The 21,173-nt window shown below is 43.2% G+C and overlaps 1 protein-coding gene across 1 annotated transcript in view; it reads left to right on the plus strand.

Annotated features, from left to right (window-relative positions):
• The first annotated feature begins 1,239 nt into the window (after positions 1–1,239).
• LOC107294335 (glutamate dehydrogenase 1, mitochondrial) overlaps positions 1,240–21,173 on the plus strand; it is a 34,219-nt gene continuing 14,285 nt past the window's right edge. Inside the window, exons 1-5 of the mRNA XM_015823563.1 lie at positions 1,240–1,672; positions 11,811–11,891; positions 12,879–12,934; positions 15,588–15,651; positions 17,121–17,215. Of these exons, the coding sequence (XP_015679049.1) occupies positions 1,240–1,672; positions 11,811–11,891; positions 12,879–12,934; positions 15,588–15,651; positions 17,121–17,215 (729 nt within the window). The remainder of the gene's footprint in view (positions 1,673–11,810; positions 11,892–12,878; positions 12,935–15,587; positions 15,652–17,120; positions 17,216–21,173) is intronic.

Below are 21,173 nucleotides of genomic sequence, written 5' to 3' on the forward strand. Positions count from 1 at the left end.
GTACAAAACACTCTTTTTCTCTCTCTCACACACACACATATACATACATATACACACATACATGTATACATACGTATATACATATACACACACATATATACACACATATTTAGATTTATATATTTTTAAAAATGCTGCAAAACTATATATATACACAGCACAAGAGACACTCTCACACATATATACATACACACACACACACATACATATATATACACACACACACATATATACACAAACATATTTAGATTTATATATTTTTAAAAATGCTGCAAAACTATAATATATATATACACACACAGAAGCACAAGAGACACTCTCTCTTTCACACACACATATATACACACACACACACACATATATATACATATATACACACACATATTTAGATTTATATATTTTTAAAAATGCTGTAAAACTATAATATATATATATATATACACACAGAAGCACAAGAGACTCTCTCACACACACACATATATACACACACACACACACACATATATATACATATATACACACACATATTTAGATTTATATATTTTTAAAAATGCTGTAAAACTATAATATATATATATACACACAGAAGCACAAGAGACACTCTCTCTCTCACACACACACACATATATACATACATATATATACACACACATATATACACACACATATTTAGATTTATATATTTTTTAAAAATGCTGCAAAACTATTATATATATATACACACAGAAGCACAAAAGACACTCTCTCACACACACACACACACATATATACATACACACATACACACACACACATATATATATATATATACACACACATATTTACATTTATATATTTTTAAAAATGCTGTAAAACTATAAAATAGATATATAGACACACACACAAGCACAAAACACAGATACACTCTCTCACACACACACACACACACAAAAACACAAAAGCACACCAACTCAAACGGAGGAGAGACGCGCGCGCTCCACTCACCCGCCACCGGCGCCGCCATCTTAGCCGGCCTGATTCCCAGCCGCGGGGAAGGGTGGGCGGGGCGAGCGGCGGGCCAACGGCGAGNCGGCGGGGCGGGCCCTTTCCGGCGCGTTGCCGTGGCGCCGGCGCGCTCGGCGCGTGCGCAGAGGCCGGCGGGGCGGGGGCGCGCTCCCGCCCGCCCCTGCGGGCCCCTTTAAAGGCAGCGGCGGCTGCCGGGACGGGCGTCCCCGTCGCCGCCTCAGGAGCGCCGCCATCATGTACCGCCGCCTGGGAGAGCTGCTGGCGCCCGCCCGCGCCGCCGCGGCCTCGGCCTGCCCTGCCGCCGCCGCGGTGGAGCCCTGCGCGGCCTCGGCCTCGCTGCTGGTGCCTCCCGGGGAGTCCCGGCGTCGCTACAGCCAGGCGGTGGTCCGCGAGGAGGCCTCCGAGGACGACCCGAACTTCTTCCGCATGGTGGAGGGCTTCTTCGACCGCGGCGCCGGCATCGTGGAGGACCAGCTGGTGTCCGGGCTGCGCACCCGCGAGAGCGCCGAGGAGAAGCGGCACCGCGTCCGCGGCATCCTGCGCATCATCAAGCCCTGCAACCACGTGCTCAGCGTCTCCTTCCCCATCAAGCGCGACAACGGCGAGTGGGAGGTGGTGGAGGGCTACCGCGCCCAGCACAGCCAGCACCGCACGCCCTGCAAGGGAGGTGAGAGGCGCCGCCGCCGCCGCCTTCACACGTGCGCCCTCGCCGCCGCCGCCGACACGCGTCTGGGGAGGCCACGCCCCCTCCCCGCGCAACGTCCCTTGGCCCGCTTGCCTCCCCAGGGGCTGCCTCCAATTGCACGGCCTCCCAGACGCGTGTCTTGGCGTTGGCGCTGCTCCTCTGAATTCAAACACGGGGACGGGTTTTCAGACGTGCCGAGGAATTTCCACCATTCCCCCCCTCTCTCTTTCTCTCTCTGGGGTGCTGCTTCTTCGGCTCTTCGTGATCGTTTTGTGTTGCACGCCAGAAAAGGTTGCATAGCACAATGCACAAGCGGGGGTTGTGTGGTTTTTTTTGTGTGTGTGTGTGTCGTGGTTTTGCTCGGGGGGGTTCAATGGACTGCATTGATCCCGCCTAACAACTGCACGAGTCTCTTGCAGAGCGGTTTTTTGCTAAGGTTGCCAACAGCCCTGAAAATGCAAATATATTGTCCAAATATAATATAGGATATAAATAATAAAGCGTTCTCCATTGTTATTTTGCTGCAGTGTGTGTGTTTGTGTGTGTGAAAGGCCTGCCGGAAGTGACTTCTCCCTTTAGGAATCTGCCCTCCCCTTGATGAATCTTTAAGGTGAAACTGGCTATTTTTATTTTAATGCAAAGATGGTATTCTTTTTCTTTACCTTCCCACTCTGACCATCTATCTCCCTTTTCCAGGCTTGCCCAGATGTGTGGATGGTGTGATTACGTTGCACCAGTGTTAACTGCTGATTACAAATGGGAAAAAAAAAAATCTCTTCCCAAAGTTGGCCCTGCCGAAATAATTAACAAGCCCCGTATACGTGGCAAGACTCCTTGCAACCTTTGCTTAGCGTGGCCTCCTAATAAACTTTTTTTTATTCTCTTGCAGAATAGTGCAGGGATTATGTTACTTACTACGTGCATTTTTCAGTTATGAGAAAATTGGTAGGAGTCTGTGGGAGACCGTGGGAGTAATTCGTGTCCTATCTGCATTTACGACTTTGCTGGCTTACTTATATAAAGAAAAACTTTTCAAGTTTGTTTTTGTGGTTTTTCAAGAAGGAAGTGCCAATTTGCTTCGCAGAGACCGGTCTTCCTTTTCCTGGTTCTTGCACAGATGCATTTCCTAGGATCCCTGCTTGCAGTATCCTGGTTAACCTTTTTAAAGACTTAAGCGAAAAACAGGAGATCATGAGCCTTAAGTATATATGGAAGTCGCTGTAAGAATGAACCAGGCAATTGAAGAACCTTATAGCAATTTCCCCTTACTTGCTTCATGCCAGGATATATCCTGGGGCAAGAGGGGAAATTAAAGCCTTAATACTTGAAACAGAATGGCTTCTTTGGTAATTTGGCTGTTTATTGTGTGACTACACAGTAAACAAAAAGGCCGACACAGTAGCAACAAGATTGCCTTTGATGCTATGTGGATCCCCCGGCATTCTAGTACTGCTTTTTGTTTTGAAGCGCCCCACCCTTAAAGGAGGCAAAAGTAAGCTGAATGTTGGGGCAGCATTCACCCCTGCAGGCTACAGAAAACATCTCTGGATACTGTGTAAGATTCATCCTATCCATGTTTGTTAGACCTGCATCCCAGGTTTTCTGTAAGAGCTCAAAGGTGTATCTTATCTTCCTCCACTTCTTCTCCGAAACAGCTCTGTAAGTTTGCAGCGAGAAAGAGTGAAGGGGCACAGTCACACCCTGGGTTTGTGTGGCCGAGAGTTTGTCCCGGATCCTAATCTGGTATCTGGAGCGCTAGATTTGCTGGGAACGTTGCAGTTAAAATGAATTGGAAAGTTCATTTACCTTTTTTTGTGTAGTCATTGACTTGTTCATGTAGTGTATCCGGCAGTTGGTGATTGGTTAAGCACAATGGCCAGAATGATGGTTGGTTAAGCACAAGAATGGTAAGACTTACAAAACATCATTTCCAGAGTGTTACCTGATTCTTTAGATAAGAAAACCTGCACCAAAGGTTAGAAAGGTGCATTTTTATATAATGGAGACATACTTGTCTTCTGGAGCAGATAGGTTCCTCCCCTTTCTTCCCTGCTTTTAGTCCCCTGTATGATAAACAAGCTTTCTGCAAGTTCTGACAATTTCCTGACAGTCCGTAGTCCATTCTTGCTTGAGTTGCATGAGAAAAATAAAAGTTTTTTGTGGAGTTTGCGGGAACCTACCATTCCATAGGTTTGAAACAGGCTAGGTTGCCCAAAGTCCAGTTAATGGCTGGAAATTGTCTTTTGGATGCTATGTTTTTGTTCAGTGGCTTGATCTTTAGAGAACAACTCAAGGGTTTTATCTCAGCATGCCGAAATATATATTTTATTTGATCATGAATTTTACAAAAGAAATGCTGAAAACTCTTTGTTGGAGGTTTCAGAGGTGAAGTTTATCTGGCTGAGAAATGGAGTCTGTCTTGGAACTCTTCAAATATGGGTGGTCCCACTTCAGCCTGTCCAGATTAGTTTCGATACAAGGTTTAAAAATTCCATTGTGGCTACTGAAGGATGCTGAATAAAATAATTGCTTTGATGCGGACATTTTGTTCTTTTATGTCTACATAGAGTGAAGATAACTTCAGAATCACCCAAGACAAAGGCAATATTTCCTTGTAGTTTCTTCCCTCCAGATTGGTTTCTGTGTGTGCTCTGTGGTAACAATAATCTTGAAATAACTACTGCCACGTAATACAACTTCTCCAAAGTTGCTGACAAAGTTCTGTGTCCCAGTGTCATTCTCTAAGAACCATAATATTTTTTCCCCAACCTATGTAGGAAACCAAAATCCATTTAATATTGACCTCCAAATCCTTCTAACAAACAGAAAAGTCTTGCTTGAAGGAGCTCCAGTAAGTTGGATTGGCTTCTTTGAGAGGTCCCCAGTGCTGGTAAACAGCAGCAGCAGCAGCTTCCAAGAACCCTGCAGATATTCTCCATTTTATTGTGGTGAACTGCATTACTCTCCCATAACACTCTCAAGGCTGCCAAAGCAGCTTCAGAGTGTTTGAATTATTTGCTTGTGGATGTTTTCTACGAAGAGGGGAACGTTGGGGAAGATAGTAGATTCATAGCATGGATGACATGCCTGTGGACCCTGCCAATAACAAAGCTGCTGCATTTGCGCTAGGTGGAGATGTTTGGAAGACCCAAGTAATCCAGGAGAAAAATAGACCCACTGTCAAGTGGCAGGGAAATCAAAAGATCCAGGCAATTCAAATGGGGATAAAGATTTATTGCAAGCTTAAGCCTCTATACAAGTATCTGAACTACCAACTGTCAAAACAAATAGGCGGTAGATAAGAGTCAAAGGAATTCAAGGTAGGCTGGGCTTAGATCTCTTGTGGGCGTGAAGGGACTCTGAGACTGATGACGCATTTGACCCCTCCTTCAGGCTCAGCCTGGTCATCTCCTACACCCACTTGCTTTTTGTGGATTTGCTCCAATTTCCTTTTCCTTTCCTTAACACCCTCCCTTTTTTCTGTATTTAATTTGTTAACTGCTTTATGTTTGCCTTTTTAATAAGGCATGTTGATAATTGCAAATTAGGATAAGGTAGTCTTCCTTCTCTGTAACGCTAAAACTTCACACCAACTTACACATTGTCGCTTTTTTACATACTGTGTAAGTAACAGAAGAAACACTAACAGTTTCTGGCATAGTCCAAGAGTTTTAAGATAGTGAGACCCGTCTAGTATGTCTAATATGACAATCTCTCACGCTTTGGGTTTTGGCACAATTTTGGGGGGTATTGCTGAATTATTCCTTGGCAGGTAAAATATAAAAGAAAAATTATTGTATCTTAAAGATTGATCACCTGTAATAAAGTTTAAAGCCTGAATCTACGGCGGTCCTTTTAAATAATTCCATTGGGGTATTGAACTCATTTGAATTGCTGGTACACACACACACATCATCCCTGTCTTTAGAAGCGGTACATATTGTGGTGTTGAAAAACCTTGAACATAGTTGAGGTTTCCAGTCAAGACTTCTTGACTACCATACTTTCTGACTTTGGGAAAAAAAATGTCTTGTAAATTACTTCAAGAAGCAGGAATCTATTTCCATTGATAATAACTTATGCCCTAATTTTTTGAGAATTCAGATACTCGTCCTTTAAACCATTACAGTCGCGGTAAATAAAAACTGGCATGGCATGTTTACATTTAGCAAGAAGCAAGAACAAGTATTCAAAGTGTAAATATAGGACAAAAAGTAAAGTGCTATTTGCCCTTTGTAACATCTGCATTCTCCTATGTATCAATGGTTTTATCTTGTTTGTATTGTATTGTGATTTTATTTGGCATATTTATCATCATATTTGTATGATGATTTTAATGTTTTGATGATGTAAGCCAGCCAGAGTCGCTTTGAAACGAGATGGGTGGAAATAAATTTTGTAATAAATACAATAAAATATAGACATTGTTGTATTGAAAAAGGTTTTATTTGAGAACCCTTGTTCTCAAAGAAGACCTTTGCAACATAGCAATGTATATATTGTGTCATAGTGGCAGAAGGATAATTGTCAGTGTCTCCTTGCTGTTTCAGAGCAGATATATTTGCTAAAAATCCCAAGATTTCTCCATATATTTTTTTTGCAGTGGTTTTAGAAACACTGCTCAGAGCTGATTCATCACCTGATAAATATTTTCAATCTGGATTCCAAGTCAAGTTGGACTAGCTAGATATATATCTTGCTATGCTTAGCTGAATTTGTGGATTTCAGTTTTAGATTTCATTTTTAAACGGCTGTGGTTACCTAAACTCTGTACATTATGACTTCAAGAGCATCTTTAAATATGCCATTAAATTAACTAATCAAAACAGTTTCACTTCCTAAACATTTCTTAAAATCTAAGAAACACATTTTCAGTAATGGAAAGAAACAGTAGCAACCTCACGCATGAATTAAAAATACTTAATCCTAATTTTATAAGGTGCGTGGGTTTGGGACTTATTTGCTGGGATTTAGATTTTTTTTATCTCATAAGGAAAACTATGCAAACAATTCACAATCAATCATAATACAGTAAACAGTACCCTGGTGTTAGTTTGCCTGTATGATCGTATGCTTAGAGGTGGTGCTTTAGGAGAAACTCCAGCTGCTTCTATTCATCATATAGACAGCTGTCCAGAGAACTAAAAGTGTCCTAACAAAGTACAGGAAACAGGAATGACCTTCTAGTAATGGAGTGTCATATGTTAATCTCTGCTTTATCCAAACTCTTAACAGAGATACACAATCTTAAAAGGAAGCCATTGTTCCTGTAGAAGCAGTCCTATTGAATAAATAGTCCTGTTGACATTTTCTTTGTCTTTCTACCTCTTGGATCAACTAGTAGAGCCTCAAGCCCGATTATAATGGTTGTTCTCGGTCATCTCTGTGATTTGCAAGCATCCTTCATTTTTAAAATCCCTATTAGCTTCTTAATGTTGACTGTCCTTTCCTCGAGTAGTGCGTAAGTAGCTGAACTAGTGCTTGCTTCCCAATTACCGTGTTGTTGCTAAAAAAAATTAAAATGTCCAAAGCTGTTTTGTTAAACCTTAAACCCAAAGGGAGTCTCCGTAATGCACGATGGCGTCCCTTTTGGTTCTGTTTCGTGATTTCCCTTTGACCACCCCAAACTTGACTCAAGGATCTGGGGTGTCTTATCTTCCAGGAACAGCCCCATTTAAAAATATCTAGGCATTTGGCAACAAAGCACATTATGTTGGTGTTTTTCTGGAAGAGCAGTAAGGATTTTTCAGGAAGCCTGTGGTTTATGGGATAGCTGATCCCCTGCAGATGGCTCCGTTCTTTGCTATAAAATGTGAAAATATCCCATCCTGTAAGCTTTATTTAAGGGACATGGGCTTAGCTACTTTATTACCGAATTGGATTTATTATTAATACTGGTAGGTAAGATCTTGGCTTCACAGTGTTTTTGTATCACCATTCACAAGCTGAATTATTGCGGTTTGTAAGCAGCTGCTAAATCGCGCGTATGTGTACAGTTTTAGCTATAAGTCTTGTCTTTTCCAGAAGGAAGTTAAAAGCTCACAAATTGGAACAGGATTCTTGGGTGATTTTTTTTCATTGCTGCTTCAAGTACAAAGGAGTCGAATCTGTTCTCTGCAGGCTGCGATGTCCTAGTTAGTTAACTTTCTTTTTCGGGTGTGCCAGAGGAAAGGAAAATCCTTAACAAACAACATTTTGTGCCAGTTCCAGTGGAAAGTTTACCCATGGCTGTGAGTCATTTTGTAGCAGGAGGCTTTTATAACAGGAAAGCACATCGCCTCTAAGCATTTAGACAAAGTGAATCTTAGCCTTGGTTGGGCACCATTACTGCTAACCTTGGTGCGATTTTCCTTGCATTCCTAATGGCTCTTGAAATAAAAGGTACAAAAGAACAGAACAGAATAACAGAGATGGGAGGGACCTTGGAGGTCTTCTAGTCCGACCTCCTGTTGAAGCAGGAAAACCCTATTCCATTTTAAGACAAATGGCCGTTCAATCTCCTCTTAAAAAAACTCCAATAATGAAGCAGCGTCCACAACTTCTGCAGATCAGTCCAATTGCAATAAAATACCTTAGCCTCCGAAACGAAACACTTGGCAATAGAAGAGACTAAATCTAGCACAGGGTTAAACTGTGGAGTCCTTTGTGCTCTACAAGCTTGCTTGTTTACTTGCAGATGTTTCTTTTTGCCATTGTAATGGGTAACATCGGCGTGAGTGATTGTGAAACAGTTTTCCAGATTAAAAAGATGCATGTGCATAAGTGTAGACCCAGTTGTACTTAAACTGCTTTCAAAGTTGTTCCTATTTATTCCCAGATACAAGGGCTCTACCATTTCGATAATATATTCTTTAACACAGACATGTCAAACACAAGGCCCGGGGACTGGATGCGGCCTGCGAAGTGGTTTCATGTGGCCCGCGAAGCCGTCCTGGAAACAGTGAGGGAACGGCCCCCACTGCCTTGGCCCTGGTCCAGACCGGCCGGGAGCCAATGTACAATTTTGTGGTGGCCATCTATGCTGAAATGCATTCAGTCTTAGCTCCACAAGGCCGTCTGGAAACAGCGAGGAACCAGTCCCCGCCGTGTCGCCCCCGCCCCCTGGGTGCATGCTGGGGAGGTGTCATCCTTTGTGAGGAATGAAGACATGGACCATCTCCTGGAAGTGGCCAGCAAATGGCCCTCACCTACTTCACATATCCGGCTTGATGGGCTCTGCCCTGGTCCCACCCACTTCTGCCAGAGACCCTCAGATCCGTCCCACTCCTGCCCAGGCCCCCACAGGCATCCTTGATGCAAACGATGTAGAGCTGGCCACACCCACCCAGTAGGCCACACCCACTCCATCCATGCCCACCCAGTAGGCTGCACCCACCCTGGCCACCCCCCCCCCCGAGGGCAACCACAATGCTGATGCGGCCCTTAATGAAATTGAGTTTGACACCCCTGCTCTAACATGTCTGTTTTTTTTTCTTGTGCATAATCAAAGTCTCCATTACATTCAAGAACAATTTCTTAAGAGCCTGAAAATTTATAACCCTTGGTTCCTATCAAATGGAGTATATTCATTTTCTCTTTCTTTTTTTTCGTTAACGGGAGACTTTCATTATGTTGTCAAGAGTTCAGGAGCCTTGCCCTTGCTTTTAAGTGGGTTTGATAGCATTTGCAGCGCTATGTTTAAATGCCTTGTGCTTCCAGCTTGGTACGTTTCAATTATTAAAATAAGAGCGTAATGAGAGCGACTGCGAACTTGTTCCTTCCTTAATTGTGGAGGGTTAAGTAACACTAAACAAGAGAGCAGGAAGCAGACTGCCTCAGATTAATGTTCTTCCAGACAGCTGAAATGAGGAAGCGATTGCTTCCCGCACAGCAGACGTTGCAAAATGAAGTTGTACATTGCAGGCATTAAAAAGTAATTCATCTCTTTTTTTCACAAAAGCAAATGCTCTATTGACCAGGTTTCACAGAATAAGAGTCAGTAGTTGGCTTATACCAGAGAAACCCAACGTCTGTATTGGTACGCTGTTGTATAGTTTAGCAAAAGGGGGCACAATGGCTCAGTGGTTAAAGATGCTGAAGTTGACAGTCTGGGTTTGAGACCTGAGCGCCACATGACGGGGTTGAGCTCCCGTTCCTTGCTCCAGCTTCTTTCCCACCCAGCCGTTCAAACCGTGCAAAATGCGAGTAGATAAATAGGTAGCACTTTGGTGGGGAGGTAATGGGTGCCGTGTGCTCAGTGTAGAATCATGCTGGCCACATAACCACGAAAATGTCTTCGGACTACGCCGGCCCCCTTGGCTAAGAAACAGAGATGAACACCTTGAGGTGGACGTGACTGGACAGGGGAAAACTTTGCCTTTTTACAGTAGTGGCCAAAATTGTGGAAACCTTTTGGGAAAAGTCTACCGTAGAAATGCCACCTTTGGTTAAGTTTCCACCCATTTTTCTTCTAATGTCTTTATAACTGTAGCCTCGTTCACTTCATAACACTATTTTACATCGCTTTCCGGGCAACCGGTCAACTCTTTGCACCATGACTTTAATTTTATTACGTTTTACAAGCTCACTCAATGAAAGAACACAAAAAACCCCAACCAACTGGATAGCCATCACATAACACACTGACCAATGTCCTCCTCTCAGCTTCAATACAGGACATCAATGACTGACTCCTACTGTGATCTGATTGGCTCATGGCCAAAACAAGATGACACCCGATTGGCTCTCTAAACACTCATGCTCATTGGCTACTATCAGATGAAGGAAAGCTACCTGAGATCAACCTAAGCAAGTTGTGCTTCCTTTTTCTGGTTCTTTGGCTATAACGTTTCATAGAATACAGCACAGATAATTGAACAAACTATGTTGCATTACATTCTTGATTAAATTATCTTTTCCATTGATTTATAATTTTATGGTACTACTCCAAAAAACAAAAAGTGGTGTTATTAGTCATCAAACCTCAAAAATACACTTTTCCCAAAAGGTTTCCACAATTTTGGCCACTACTGTATATTTTAGCAGTTGAATCCAGGATATTGTGGACTTTTTTTTCACTTAACATGTGTTTTAAATCAGTCAGTAGGAACCACTAACGGTTATGAATCATACAGAGTTGTAGTCTTGCTGAACAAGCACTAATATCATTTATGAATATAGAATAACAGTTCAAAGCGACATTGTTGGCCTTCTAGTCCGGCTCAAGCAGGAGACCCTATACCAGGGGTAGGCAACCTCGGCTCTTTTATGACTCATGGACTTCAATTCCCAGAATTCCTGAGCCAGCATAGCTGACTCAGGAATTCTGGGAGTTGAAGTCCATGAGTCATAAAAGAGCCGAGGTTGCCTATCCCTGCCCTATACCCTTCCAAACAAATGGCTGTCCAATCTCATCTTATAAATCTCCAGTGATGGAACACCCATAACTTCTGGAGGCAAGCTATTCCATTGATTGATCGTTCTCATCATCAGGAAATTTCTCCTTGTTTCTAGTTTGGTTGTTTCCTTATTTTCTTCTTCTCTATTCAGGTTCAGGATCTGAAACTTTGTTTTATATTTCATTTGACAGCTTTTTCCATTGAAACTGATCTTTTTGATGTCTTCATTCAGTGATAGCCTCCTTAAACTCCATGGCGTGTATTATTCTGTCAGTATTCTGCTTGTTAACTTTGAATATGGCATAATAATAGCTGTCTGTTAGTGCTGGTTTTCTCACCGTTGGGTTTTCCAGACCCAAAGCGGCATATACAGCGTTGAAAAATGAGCCTTGGTGAATAATATTAGGTCCATAAAAAGTATTTACAGAATTACGGAAACGAAGTTGGGACTAGAGTCTGCAGTTGGGTTGGGTTCCTGCTTAAAACCAGATGTGAGGATGATGATTTCAACCCTTGAACAAAATGACTCACATTTTGTGGTGGAACAACTACGAGAGCTGATAGAATGGCTTTTCTTTTTTCTATCACCAAGAGATTGGGCAAGATAGATCGCACTGTATTTCGCCTCCCCAGTAAATCGCTTTTTTAATAGTCGTCTTCCTTTTAGTGCTCGCGGCTTATTTCTTATTGGCAGGTAACCCAACGCATCAGTCACTAACATTCATGGTTTTTTTTTTAAACAGGTATTCGTTACAGCACGGAAGTGAGTGTTGATGAAGTGAAAGCATTAGCTTCTCTTATGACATATAAATGTGCAGTAGTTGGTAAGTAATTCTAAATGAACGCCGGGGTCCACACGTCCCTCTAAAGCCAGGGGTCTTTAATTTTGTCAGAAAGATGTTTAGGTATTGAAGTAACGGCCTGTGAGGGATGTGTCTCCTCTCCACAGATTTGGTGGGTGGGCTTCACTTGCAAGGTCTATGCTTTCCTGGGAATTTTAAGTTTCCTGTTTTCTTGGTGGGTCTGAAAATAAAGGATATCCTGTGGTGGGATTCAGCTGGTTCGCACAGAACCGGTAGCTGATTTTTTGTTGCCCAGGCCCAGAACGGACTCCCGGAAGCGGCATCCACGCAGAGAACCGGTTGTTCACCTCTTTGAATGCCACCACTCAGGATATCCCTGGAGTAGAGATACCTGCTCTGCCAATTTTAGAGCATCTTTTCAGAGATAACATTTCTAGTCTTCCTCCAGGCTCGGCGTGCAGCTCCTTTTCTGTTTATGAAGCAGAGAAAAGTGGATTAAATCTGATGCAATGCCAGCTTTTTAAAACTCCCTGTCCTAGCCGATCAAAATTAGCAAAACAAGAAATAAGTGAGCATATATATCTCTGAGCAGAGCGGTGCCACTGGTCTTAAAAAGGCCTGAATCCAAAGAAAGTTCCTCAGCTAACCATCAAACCTTGGTAGAGGTTTTTGCAGACCTAATTAAAAGCTGCAATACATAAAAGAAATATCCCGTTTTTCATACGTAAACAATTCTCGTAAAAAAAATCCGTTGTGAATCTCCTCTTTTCACTATATTGAAGAGCGTGCTGAATTATTTTAAAACAAATCATTGTCTATGGGTTGTTGTTGTTGTTGTTTTATTATTATTTTTCATTTTCTGTGTTGATATCTCTGTGACTAATTCCTGAAGTGGAAAAGGGCAGAAAAGGCATCCGAGCTAGCGATAAGATAAATCTTTTACCATCTTTACATTCTTGTCCTTTGTTTTGTTTTTTCTTTAACTTAAGCGTGAACATTTGTTTTCAGATGTGCCATTTGGTGGTGCAAAGGCCGGTGTTAAGATCAACCCTAGGCTATATACAGTAAGTTCCAATTCCAGAAAAATACGCTTTTAATCGGCACGTTTAGGCTTAGATATCTGAGGTTGCTGTTTTCCTGACCTAGACCAGTTAGGACAATGCAATGAATTCTATATTTTCTTGGCGTGGAGAGATTAATTGCATACATGCATACATACATACCTATCCCTTTCAGATAAGCAATAAACATCTGGATCACAGGAAAAGCTGCCAGATGACCCTATGAGTGCTACCTGTCCTTATTTTGGTCAACTGAGTCTGTCACCCTTTTATCTGAAACAAAAAGAATGAGTTGGTTAGCGGCCGAATTGTACCCATGTCCCTATAGGTAGTCCTTGACTTACAACCTTAATTGACCCCCAAAATTTCTGCTGCTAAGTGACACATTTGTTAAGTGAGTTTTGCCCCATTTTACGACTTTATTTGCCACAGTTGTTTAGTGAATCACTGCAGTTGTTAGTCACACAATTATTAAGCGAATCTGGCTTCCTCATTGACTTTGCTTGGTCAGAAGGCCACAAAAAGGGATCAAACGGCCCCAGGACACTGCAACCGTCATAAATAAGAGTCGGTTGCCAAAAATCTGAATTTTGATCTAGTGACCATGGGGAAGGCTGCAACAGTGATAAGTGTGAGAAAGGATCACAAGTCATTTTTTCCCAGAGCTGTTGTGTAACTTTGGACAGTCACTTAAACGAAAGGTTGTAAGTCAAGAATTACCTGTACAGCAGTGGCCAAAATTGTGGAAACCTTTTGGGAACAGTGTATTTTTGAGGTTTGATGGCTAATAACACCACTTTTTTGGAGTAATACCATAAAACTATATATCAATGGAAAGATGATTTAATCAAGAATGTAATGCAACAGAGTTTGTTCAATTACCTGTACTGTATTCTATGAAAAGTTATAGTCAAATAACGAGAAAAAGGAAGCACAACTTGCTTAGGTTGATCTCAGGTAGCTTTCCTTCATCCGATTGTAGCCAATGAGCACGAGTGTTTAGAGAGCCAATCGGGTGTCATCTTGTTTTGCCAATGAGCCAATCAGATCACAGTAAGATTCAGTTATTGATGTCCTGTACTGAAGCCGAGAGGAGGACATTTGTCAGTGTGTTATGTGATCGCTATCCAGTTGGTTGGGTTCTTTTGTGTTCTTTCATTTAGTGAGCTGGTAAAACGTAATAAAATTAAAGTCCTGGTGCAAAGAGTTGACTGGTCGCCCAGAAAGCGATGTAAAATAGTATTATTAAGTGAACAAGGCTACAGTTATAAAGAAATTAGGAGAAAAATGGGTGGAAACTTCACCAAAGGTGGCATTTCTACTGTACACTTTTCCCAAAAGGCTTCCACAATTTTGGCCACTACTGTATACGAGGAAGGATGCAGTATTGGTCCAATGTTGCATGTTTGGGCCAATATGCCAGTAAAAGAGCCATTTGCCTGGCGTGCTCTCATTCTACACAAGTTAGAATGTAAACTAGAGACCACTTTGCAAGCCAACTTACGTTCTGGAGGCATGTGCTGTGCAGTGACAAACACGTAGGACGAGTGGAATGAAATAAAAAGGATTTATTCCAATCGGAAGGTTTCAAGATAAAGGGTGGGTCAGAATCATTGCATTAGAATATTGTAACCCTTAGTTTTATTTATGTTGTGTTTCCAGCAATCCTAAAGTGACAGTTGACGTCATTAAAAGTCATTGTTATAAGTTAACCATGAGACCACGGAGATCTAAAGAAAAGTTACAAATCTGAAACAGCATAAAAATGCTGAATTAGCAATAGCAGACTTATAAACCGCTTCACCCTGGTTTACAACCCTTGGGTTGTAAAGAGCCGGCATATCACCCCCCAACAATCTGGGTCCTCATTTTACTAACCTCAAAAGGATGGAAGACTGAGTCAACCTGGAGCCAGTGAGAATCGAACTCCTGGCAGTGGGCAGAGTTAGCCTGCAATACTGCATTTCAACCACTGTCCTATTAAACTCTGCCGGGACGCTGTAGCACCAGTTTAAACAAACACCTGAGCAAAAACTTTTATTTACTTGAAGAGAGAGGGAATTTTACAGCACAATAAACACATTTTCCTGCGGTCCCTTCTGCCTCCAAGAGGCAGAGTATTTTTCCTGACCTCACAGCTGCCCAGTTGTAGAATAGCTCCCTTCTCTTATCCCGGCATTTTTTGAGTTCAGAGGTCGGGAAGATTAATAGCAGCAGTTACTTCCCCAGTTCACATAAAATCCAAAACGTTGGGTTGGGCTGGTACCTCCCTTCTTATTGCAGGGTGGCTAAACCTGGACTAGTAGATGGCCTAGTTTAGGGGTAGGCAACCTTGGCTCTTTTATGCCTCGTGGACTTCAACTCCCAGAATTCCTCAGCCAGCGTGGGGGAACTATGGCCCCTTCATGACTCATGGACTTCAACTCCCAGAATTCCTGAGCCAGCATGGCTCAGCTTGGAAACCTCTCCCTTTCCCCTCAGCACGGCTGGCTCAGGAATTCTGGGAGTTGAAGTCCATGCGTCATAAAAGAGCCAAGGTTGCCTACCCCTGGCCTAGGTGTAGGAACTATTGGCTAAACCTTTGTTAAAATCATGAGGGTTGACCTTAGGCGTTGCTTACCCACCTCCTGGATACTAACTGTCTCCTTTGTTGTAGGATAATGAATTGGAAAAAATCACAAGACGGTTTACCATAGAACTCGCAAAGAAAGGCTTTATCGGTACGTAAGACCGGAATATCTGTATGGATTTGGGCGAGAGGGATCATTCAGCGGTACTCTCCAACTGTGCCCCCCCCCCAAAAAAAGCAGCACTTGAATGTGGTACTTCATGTTGTGAATACACTCGGAAGGACAAGAGTGTTTTTGTTGCCTTGTTTTAATTAATCAGCTACAGCAAAGCCCCGGCTTGCACGCTTGATGCATTTGGCTCCAGGGATGTTCAGAATTCACTCATCTGGGAACAGAATTCTTCCAGATTGATGCATTGTCACACCTCTGTCTTCAACACTCCCCATCAAGCCTACCTACAAAATCATATTAAAGAGATCAGCTCTCACTTGGCTTGTTAAGCTGTCAAATCAAAAGAGCAATTTGACTTGTTTGTTCGCTTTCGAGTTGAGCTCTGGGCTGGTTGGAGAAACGCCCAATTTTATCCTGTTCCCTTTTTTTGCTGTAAACATGCCGTTCGTTCTTTAATAATCTCTCCAGCATCCAAGTCATAGGAATAAATTTCCCTTCCCTTCTTTCCACCCGCAACTATCTGTGGACCCTGAACCCCTTTTGGAAGCCAGGGGCCATTCCTTTACAAGATACGATAGAGCAGGACGAACAGCTGGGGAAAGAAGAAAAACGTTCCATTTATATATATCCTCTGGTAGCTTGGGATACAAGTCAGTATGTTCTTTTTTTAAAAAAAAAAAAACTTTAAGGTACAGATTTCTTTTTTTTCTAGAAGTTAGGGATAGTCTACTTCTTTTTGTCTTCTAATGGAATGGGGACATTTCCCTCCATTTAGACCAGACATGTCAAACACAAGGCCCAGGGGCCGGATGCGGCCTGTGAAGTGGTTTCATGTGGCCCGTGAAGCCATCCTGGAAACAGTGAGGGAACGGCCCCCGCTACCTTGGCCCTGGCCCAGGCCGGCTGGGAGCCAATGTACAATTTTGTGGTGGCCATCTATGCTGAAATGCATTCAGTCTTAGCTCCACAAGGCCGTCGAAACACCGAGGAACCGGCCCCTGCCGTGTCGGCCCCTCCCCCTGGGTGCATGCTGGGGAGGTGTCACCCTTTGTGAGGAATGAAGAAATGGACCATGCCTTGGCGCTTGCCCCGGTCCCACCCCCTTCTGCCAGAGACCCTCAGATCTGTCCCACTCCTGCCCAGGCCCCCACAGGCACCCTTGACGTGAACGATGTAGAGCTGGCCATGCTCACCCAGTAGGCCACACCCACCCTGGCCACACACACTCCGAGGGCAACCGCAATGCTGATGCGGCCCTCAATGAAATTGAGTTTGACACCCCTGATTTAGACCATAATCATTGCATCCATTAATAAGGACAATATTACTTCTAATGGCTGTGCAGCCTAACCGTAAGCAATACCACAGCTGAGTCTTCTGGTTTCCATGCACGGAACGGTCTGTGTTTAATGGTGCGTCCCCTCTTTGTTCCTGATTGTGCCAAACAGGGCCCGGTGTGGATGTGCCTGCGCCTGACATGAGCACCGGTGAACGGGAGATGTCGTGGATTGCCGACACCTACGCTAATACCATAGGACACTACGTAAGTTGTGATGACCCAGGGTACAGCACAGAGGCAATGCAGTCAGCTGGCAATTCAAACCGCCTTTTCATTGCTTCAAATTTTCCCCAAATGCTCCCACGTTTCTGGCAAGCCTCCAAACATAGGAAGACACACACACCTTCAGCCGCCTCTGGCTGCAAGTAGTTTCACATACACTCTGATTAGGAGAGGAATTTACTCAAGGCCACAGAGATAACAAGGAATGACGCATACATCATAAACCTAACAGAGTCTGTGTGAATACACGCTTGCCTGAGCAGTTTCAGTGGGGAAGCCAAAATACAGTCCGAGTTCTTTAAACACCCAAGCAACTTTGTCAGCCAGTCCAAGGGTCAGAGTGTCCGGGTTTCCAAGCAGAAGTCACAGAACAAGAGATCAACAACAACACACACACAACACTCCAAGGAATCAGTGTTTATTTCGACAAATGCCTCTCCCCATAGCATCTCCTTAAGTCTCAATCCCCAGGTGTGCCTGTGGAGAAGGGCAGGATGCTCTCCTCACGAGTAGTTGAGCCTGCCTGCGTTGTTCCCTCTTTCTCTCCACTCTCCGTGCTCTAGGATCAGGTGGGGGTGGCCCTTGCTCATCGCCTGAACTCGGTCTCTCCTGTTCCTCCTGTCCCAATCCTGAAGGGTCCTAGCCTGCCTCGGCCTGCTCTTCCCCACATTCCTCTGAAGCCACAGACACCTCTCCCTCGACCTCCATAGGGTCCCATTCCAGCTCATTTTCCTCCACAGATTCAGGCTCCGACAGAGGTATGACATAAGTCCTGAACAAAAGCGCAAGCTTCACTTATGGCACAGTGGCCTTATGACATGTTCTTCAAGTTGCGTACAACCTAACATAGACCTGGAACAGGTCTGCAGTTCTTTGGACAAGCAGCATAAGGCCAGCATAAGATCTATAGGTCTGCAAGCATCACTGTTGAATCAGAGTCTTTCCTCAAATAGTTTAATTGGAAATATGTATTATCTCTGAAACACTTTCTTGCTTTAAACACGAAGGATCCCTGGCACTCTCCGAACTCGGTTGTTTTCTTGAGGACGTTTCAGGACCCAAACTAGGTAACATCATCAGAAACCAGCATGACTCTTTCGCAAATTAAATTCTCCAAATATAATTGTAATGTAGGAATTGTCCTTCAGCTTTAACTTTCTGCCTGCAGAATGAGGAGTCCAGCTAGTTTCAATTCTCAATTCCACGTAAAGCTGTTCCTCCAACATGACAGGTGGCTGCATCTGTGTCTCTGTGGTCCTCTCTAGCAATGTGCTAGGTGATTGAGTGGGGTCACCTAACATGGGATAGGAGAGCTTCTCTACCACACATTACAAAAAAGATGCTGAGATTTTGGGAAAAGTGCAGAGAAGAGCAACTGAGATGATCAAAGGCCTGGAGACAAAAACATATGAAGAATGGTTGCAGGAATTGGGTATGGCCAGTCTGGAGAAAAGAAGGACTAGGGGGGACATGATAGCAGTATTCCAGTGTTTGAGGGGCTGCCACAAAGAAGAGGGGGTCAACTTATTTTCCAAAACACCAGAAGGCAAGAAAAAAAACAATGGATGGAAACTAATCAGAGAGAGAAGCAACCTGGAATTAAGGAGAATCTTCCTGACAGTGAAGACCATTAACCAGTGGAACAGCTTGCCTCCAGATGTGGTTGATTCACCACTGGAGATTTTTAAGAAGAGATTGGACAGCCACTTGTCTGAAATGGTATAGGATCTCCTGCTTGAGCAGAGGGCTGGACTAGAAGACCTCCAAGGTCCTCATAGAGTTAACACAATCTTATCAACTCACATTCAAAGTCCCCACTGGCTTCTCTTCCCTTGCCTGCTAGTTCTCTGTGTATTGGAGCCGTAAATTAATAGAGATGCACATGGAGGAGATCTGGGTACGTTTGCCAAGATCGATGCCCCAAGCTTTGGCATTTGTTGCCACTTGAGATTAAATAATGTTAGACTTAGATAAAACCAGTCTAGTTCTGTCCGCAGAAATCTGTACTTGTTGTTAGTTGTGAAGTCGTGTCTGACCCATCGCGACCCCATGGACAACGTTCCTCCAGGCCTTCCTGTCCTCTACCATCTTCTGGAGTCCATTTAAGCTCACGCCTCCTGCTTTAGTGACTCCATCCAGCCACCTCATTCTCTTCATCCCCTTCTTCTCTTGCCCTCAATCTTTCCCAGCATCAGGCTCTTCTCCAGTGAGTCCTTCCTTCTCATTAGGTGGCCAAAGTACTTGAGTTTCAACTCCAGGATCTGGCCTTCTAAAGAGCAGTCGGGGTTGATCTCCTCTAGGACCGACCGGTTTGATCGCCTTGCAGTCCAAGGGACTCGCAGGAGTCTTCTCCAGCACCATAGTTCAAAGGCCTCCATTCTTTGGCGCTCAGCCTTTCTTATGGTCCAACTTTCACATCCATACATTGCAACTGGGAAAACCATGGCCTTGACTATACACACTTTTGTCAGCAGGGTGATGTCTCTGCTTTTTAGCATGCTGTCTAGATTTGCAAGCACATCCAAAGTCAGGCAAAATGAATGGGAACAGCACTTTTGTTGGCAGGGTGATGTATTTAGTTCATTGCAATGTAACTGGCGGTCACGTGTTGAGGTGGTGGTTTTTGCACTGTTGACTGTTAAGAAACCGGCATAAAACTATGAAAACAGTTCATCTGTTGGACATAAATTACATCCATGCTGTAATAGCCCTAAAACAAGACCGTGCCCGATTCTAAAAATCGACAGTATTTAATAATAATTGAAAGCTTTGCTTTCCGATTTTGACAACTGTTATCATCAACTCGGGAAAATAATCTTTTTGGAAATACGTTGCCAGGCAGCTTTTCTTTTGAATTCAGTTTTGTACCCAATCGTTCCTCAACTAGAAGGCAGCGGGGAAAATTCGAGACTAGGGGTTTTTTTGGCCACCAAGAGAATGTCCTTCCTTTCAAAATTCTTTTCATTATTCCATGCATGAGCAAGCAATTGAATTATTCCACTTCGGTTCATCCGAGTTAACATTTTGCTTATTCAGGGGGACCATGGAAACAGTTTTCTAAACAACCTCTTGACCGACTCATTTTTCTTTGAGACGGATACTTAAAAGTTTGGCAGAAAAAAATCAGTCCAGATTGCAAGGCTATATAAAGTTTCAACTAAGTGACAAATGCTCCATGTGTAAATTCTTGAGGCCTTTTGTTTTCCTGCGCACCCATTGTGGAGAGGAGAAAAAAAGGAGAAAATAATTTGCTCTTTAGCATTCTAGTCCACAAAGCCGCAGCTCTAAATAAATTTTCCCTTTTGGGCCAGATTTATTAAGAGAGGTTTTCCTGCCTTGATTCACTGGCATTCTTTTCTGTTTGTAGCACATTGCTAAAAATAGACATGTTCTTGCTCTCAGGTCTAACGCCGTAGAGAATTCACTGAAAAATCCTTATTTTATACCGTAATTGGGAATGCCTTAATCGATAGTTCGTTGCCTAAAGGAATTTATTTATTGCTCATCTGACTGGTGCGGTTCATGAATTTAAAAGCCAGTGGCTTTTCTTTGTAGGGGATCACCTGTGTTGCAATGCTTGTTTATTTGAAGGGCCAAATTTCATCTGCTTTATCAAAGATTTTGGTGAAGCTCAAAAGCCTACTAATAGACAAGAGATGATTAAAAAAAAAATTGTGTTTTATAGGATGTTCTGATTGAAAGTCTATGGAGATTCTCAATCATGCAGGTCATGGTTGTCCCACCCATGTTCTTCCCTCTTGGCTTGTCTCGAGGTTTAATACATCTGACTCAACCGCTCCTGGTTATTATTTTCTTCGGCCGATGAGTCAAGATTCGTACGAAATGAAGCTCTTGTTTCATTTGTTATAAAGTGTAATAATGCTGTTGTCATAGTTCCCACATCATGCACCATAAAACTCTGCAGGGATATTCTGTTCAA

This window comes from Protobothrops mucrosquamatus, unplaced genomic scaffold, assembly GCF_001527695.2.
Source record: "Protobothrops mucrosquamatus isolate PMUCROS unplaced genomic scaffold, P.Mucros_1.0 scaffold1911, whole genome shotgun sequence".
Lineage (NCBI taxonomy): Eukaryota > Metazoa > Chordata > Lepidosauria > Squamata > Viperidae > Protobothrops > Protobothrops mucrosquamatus.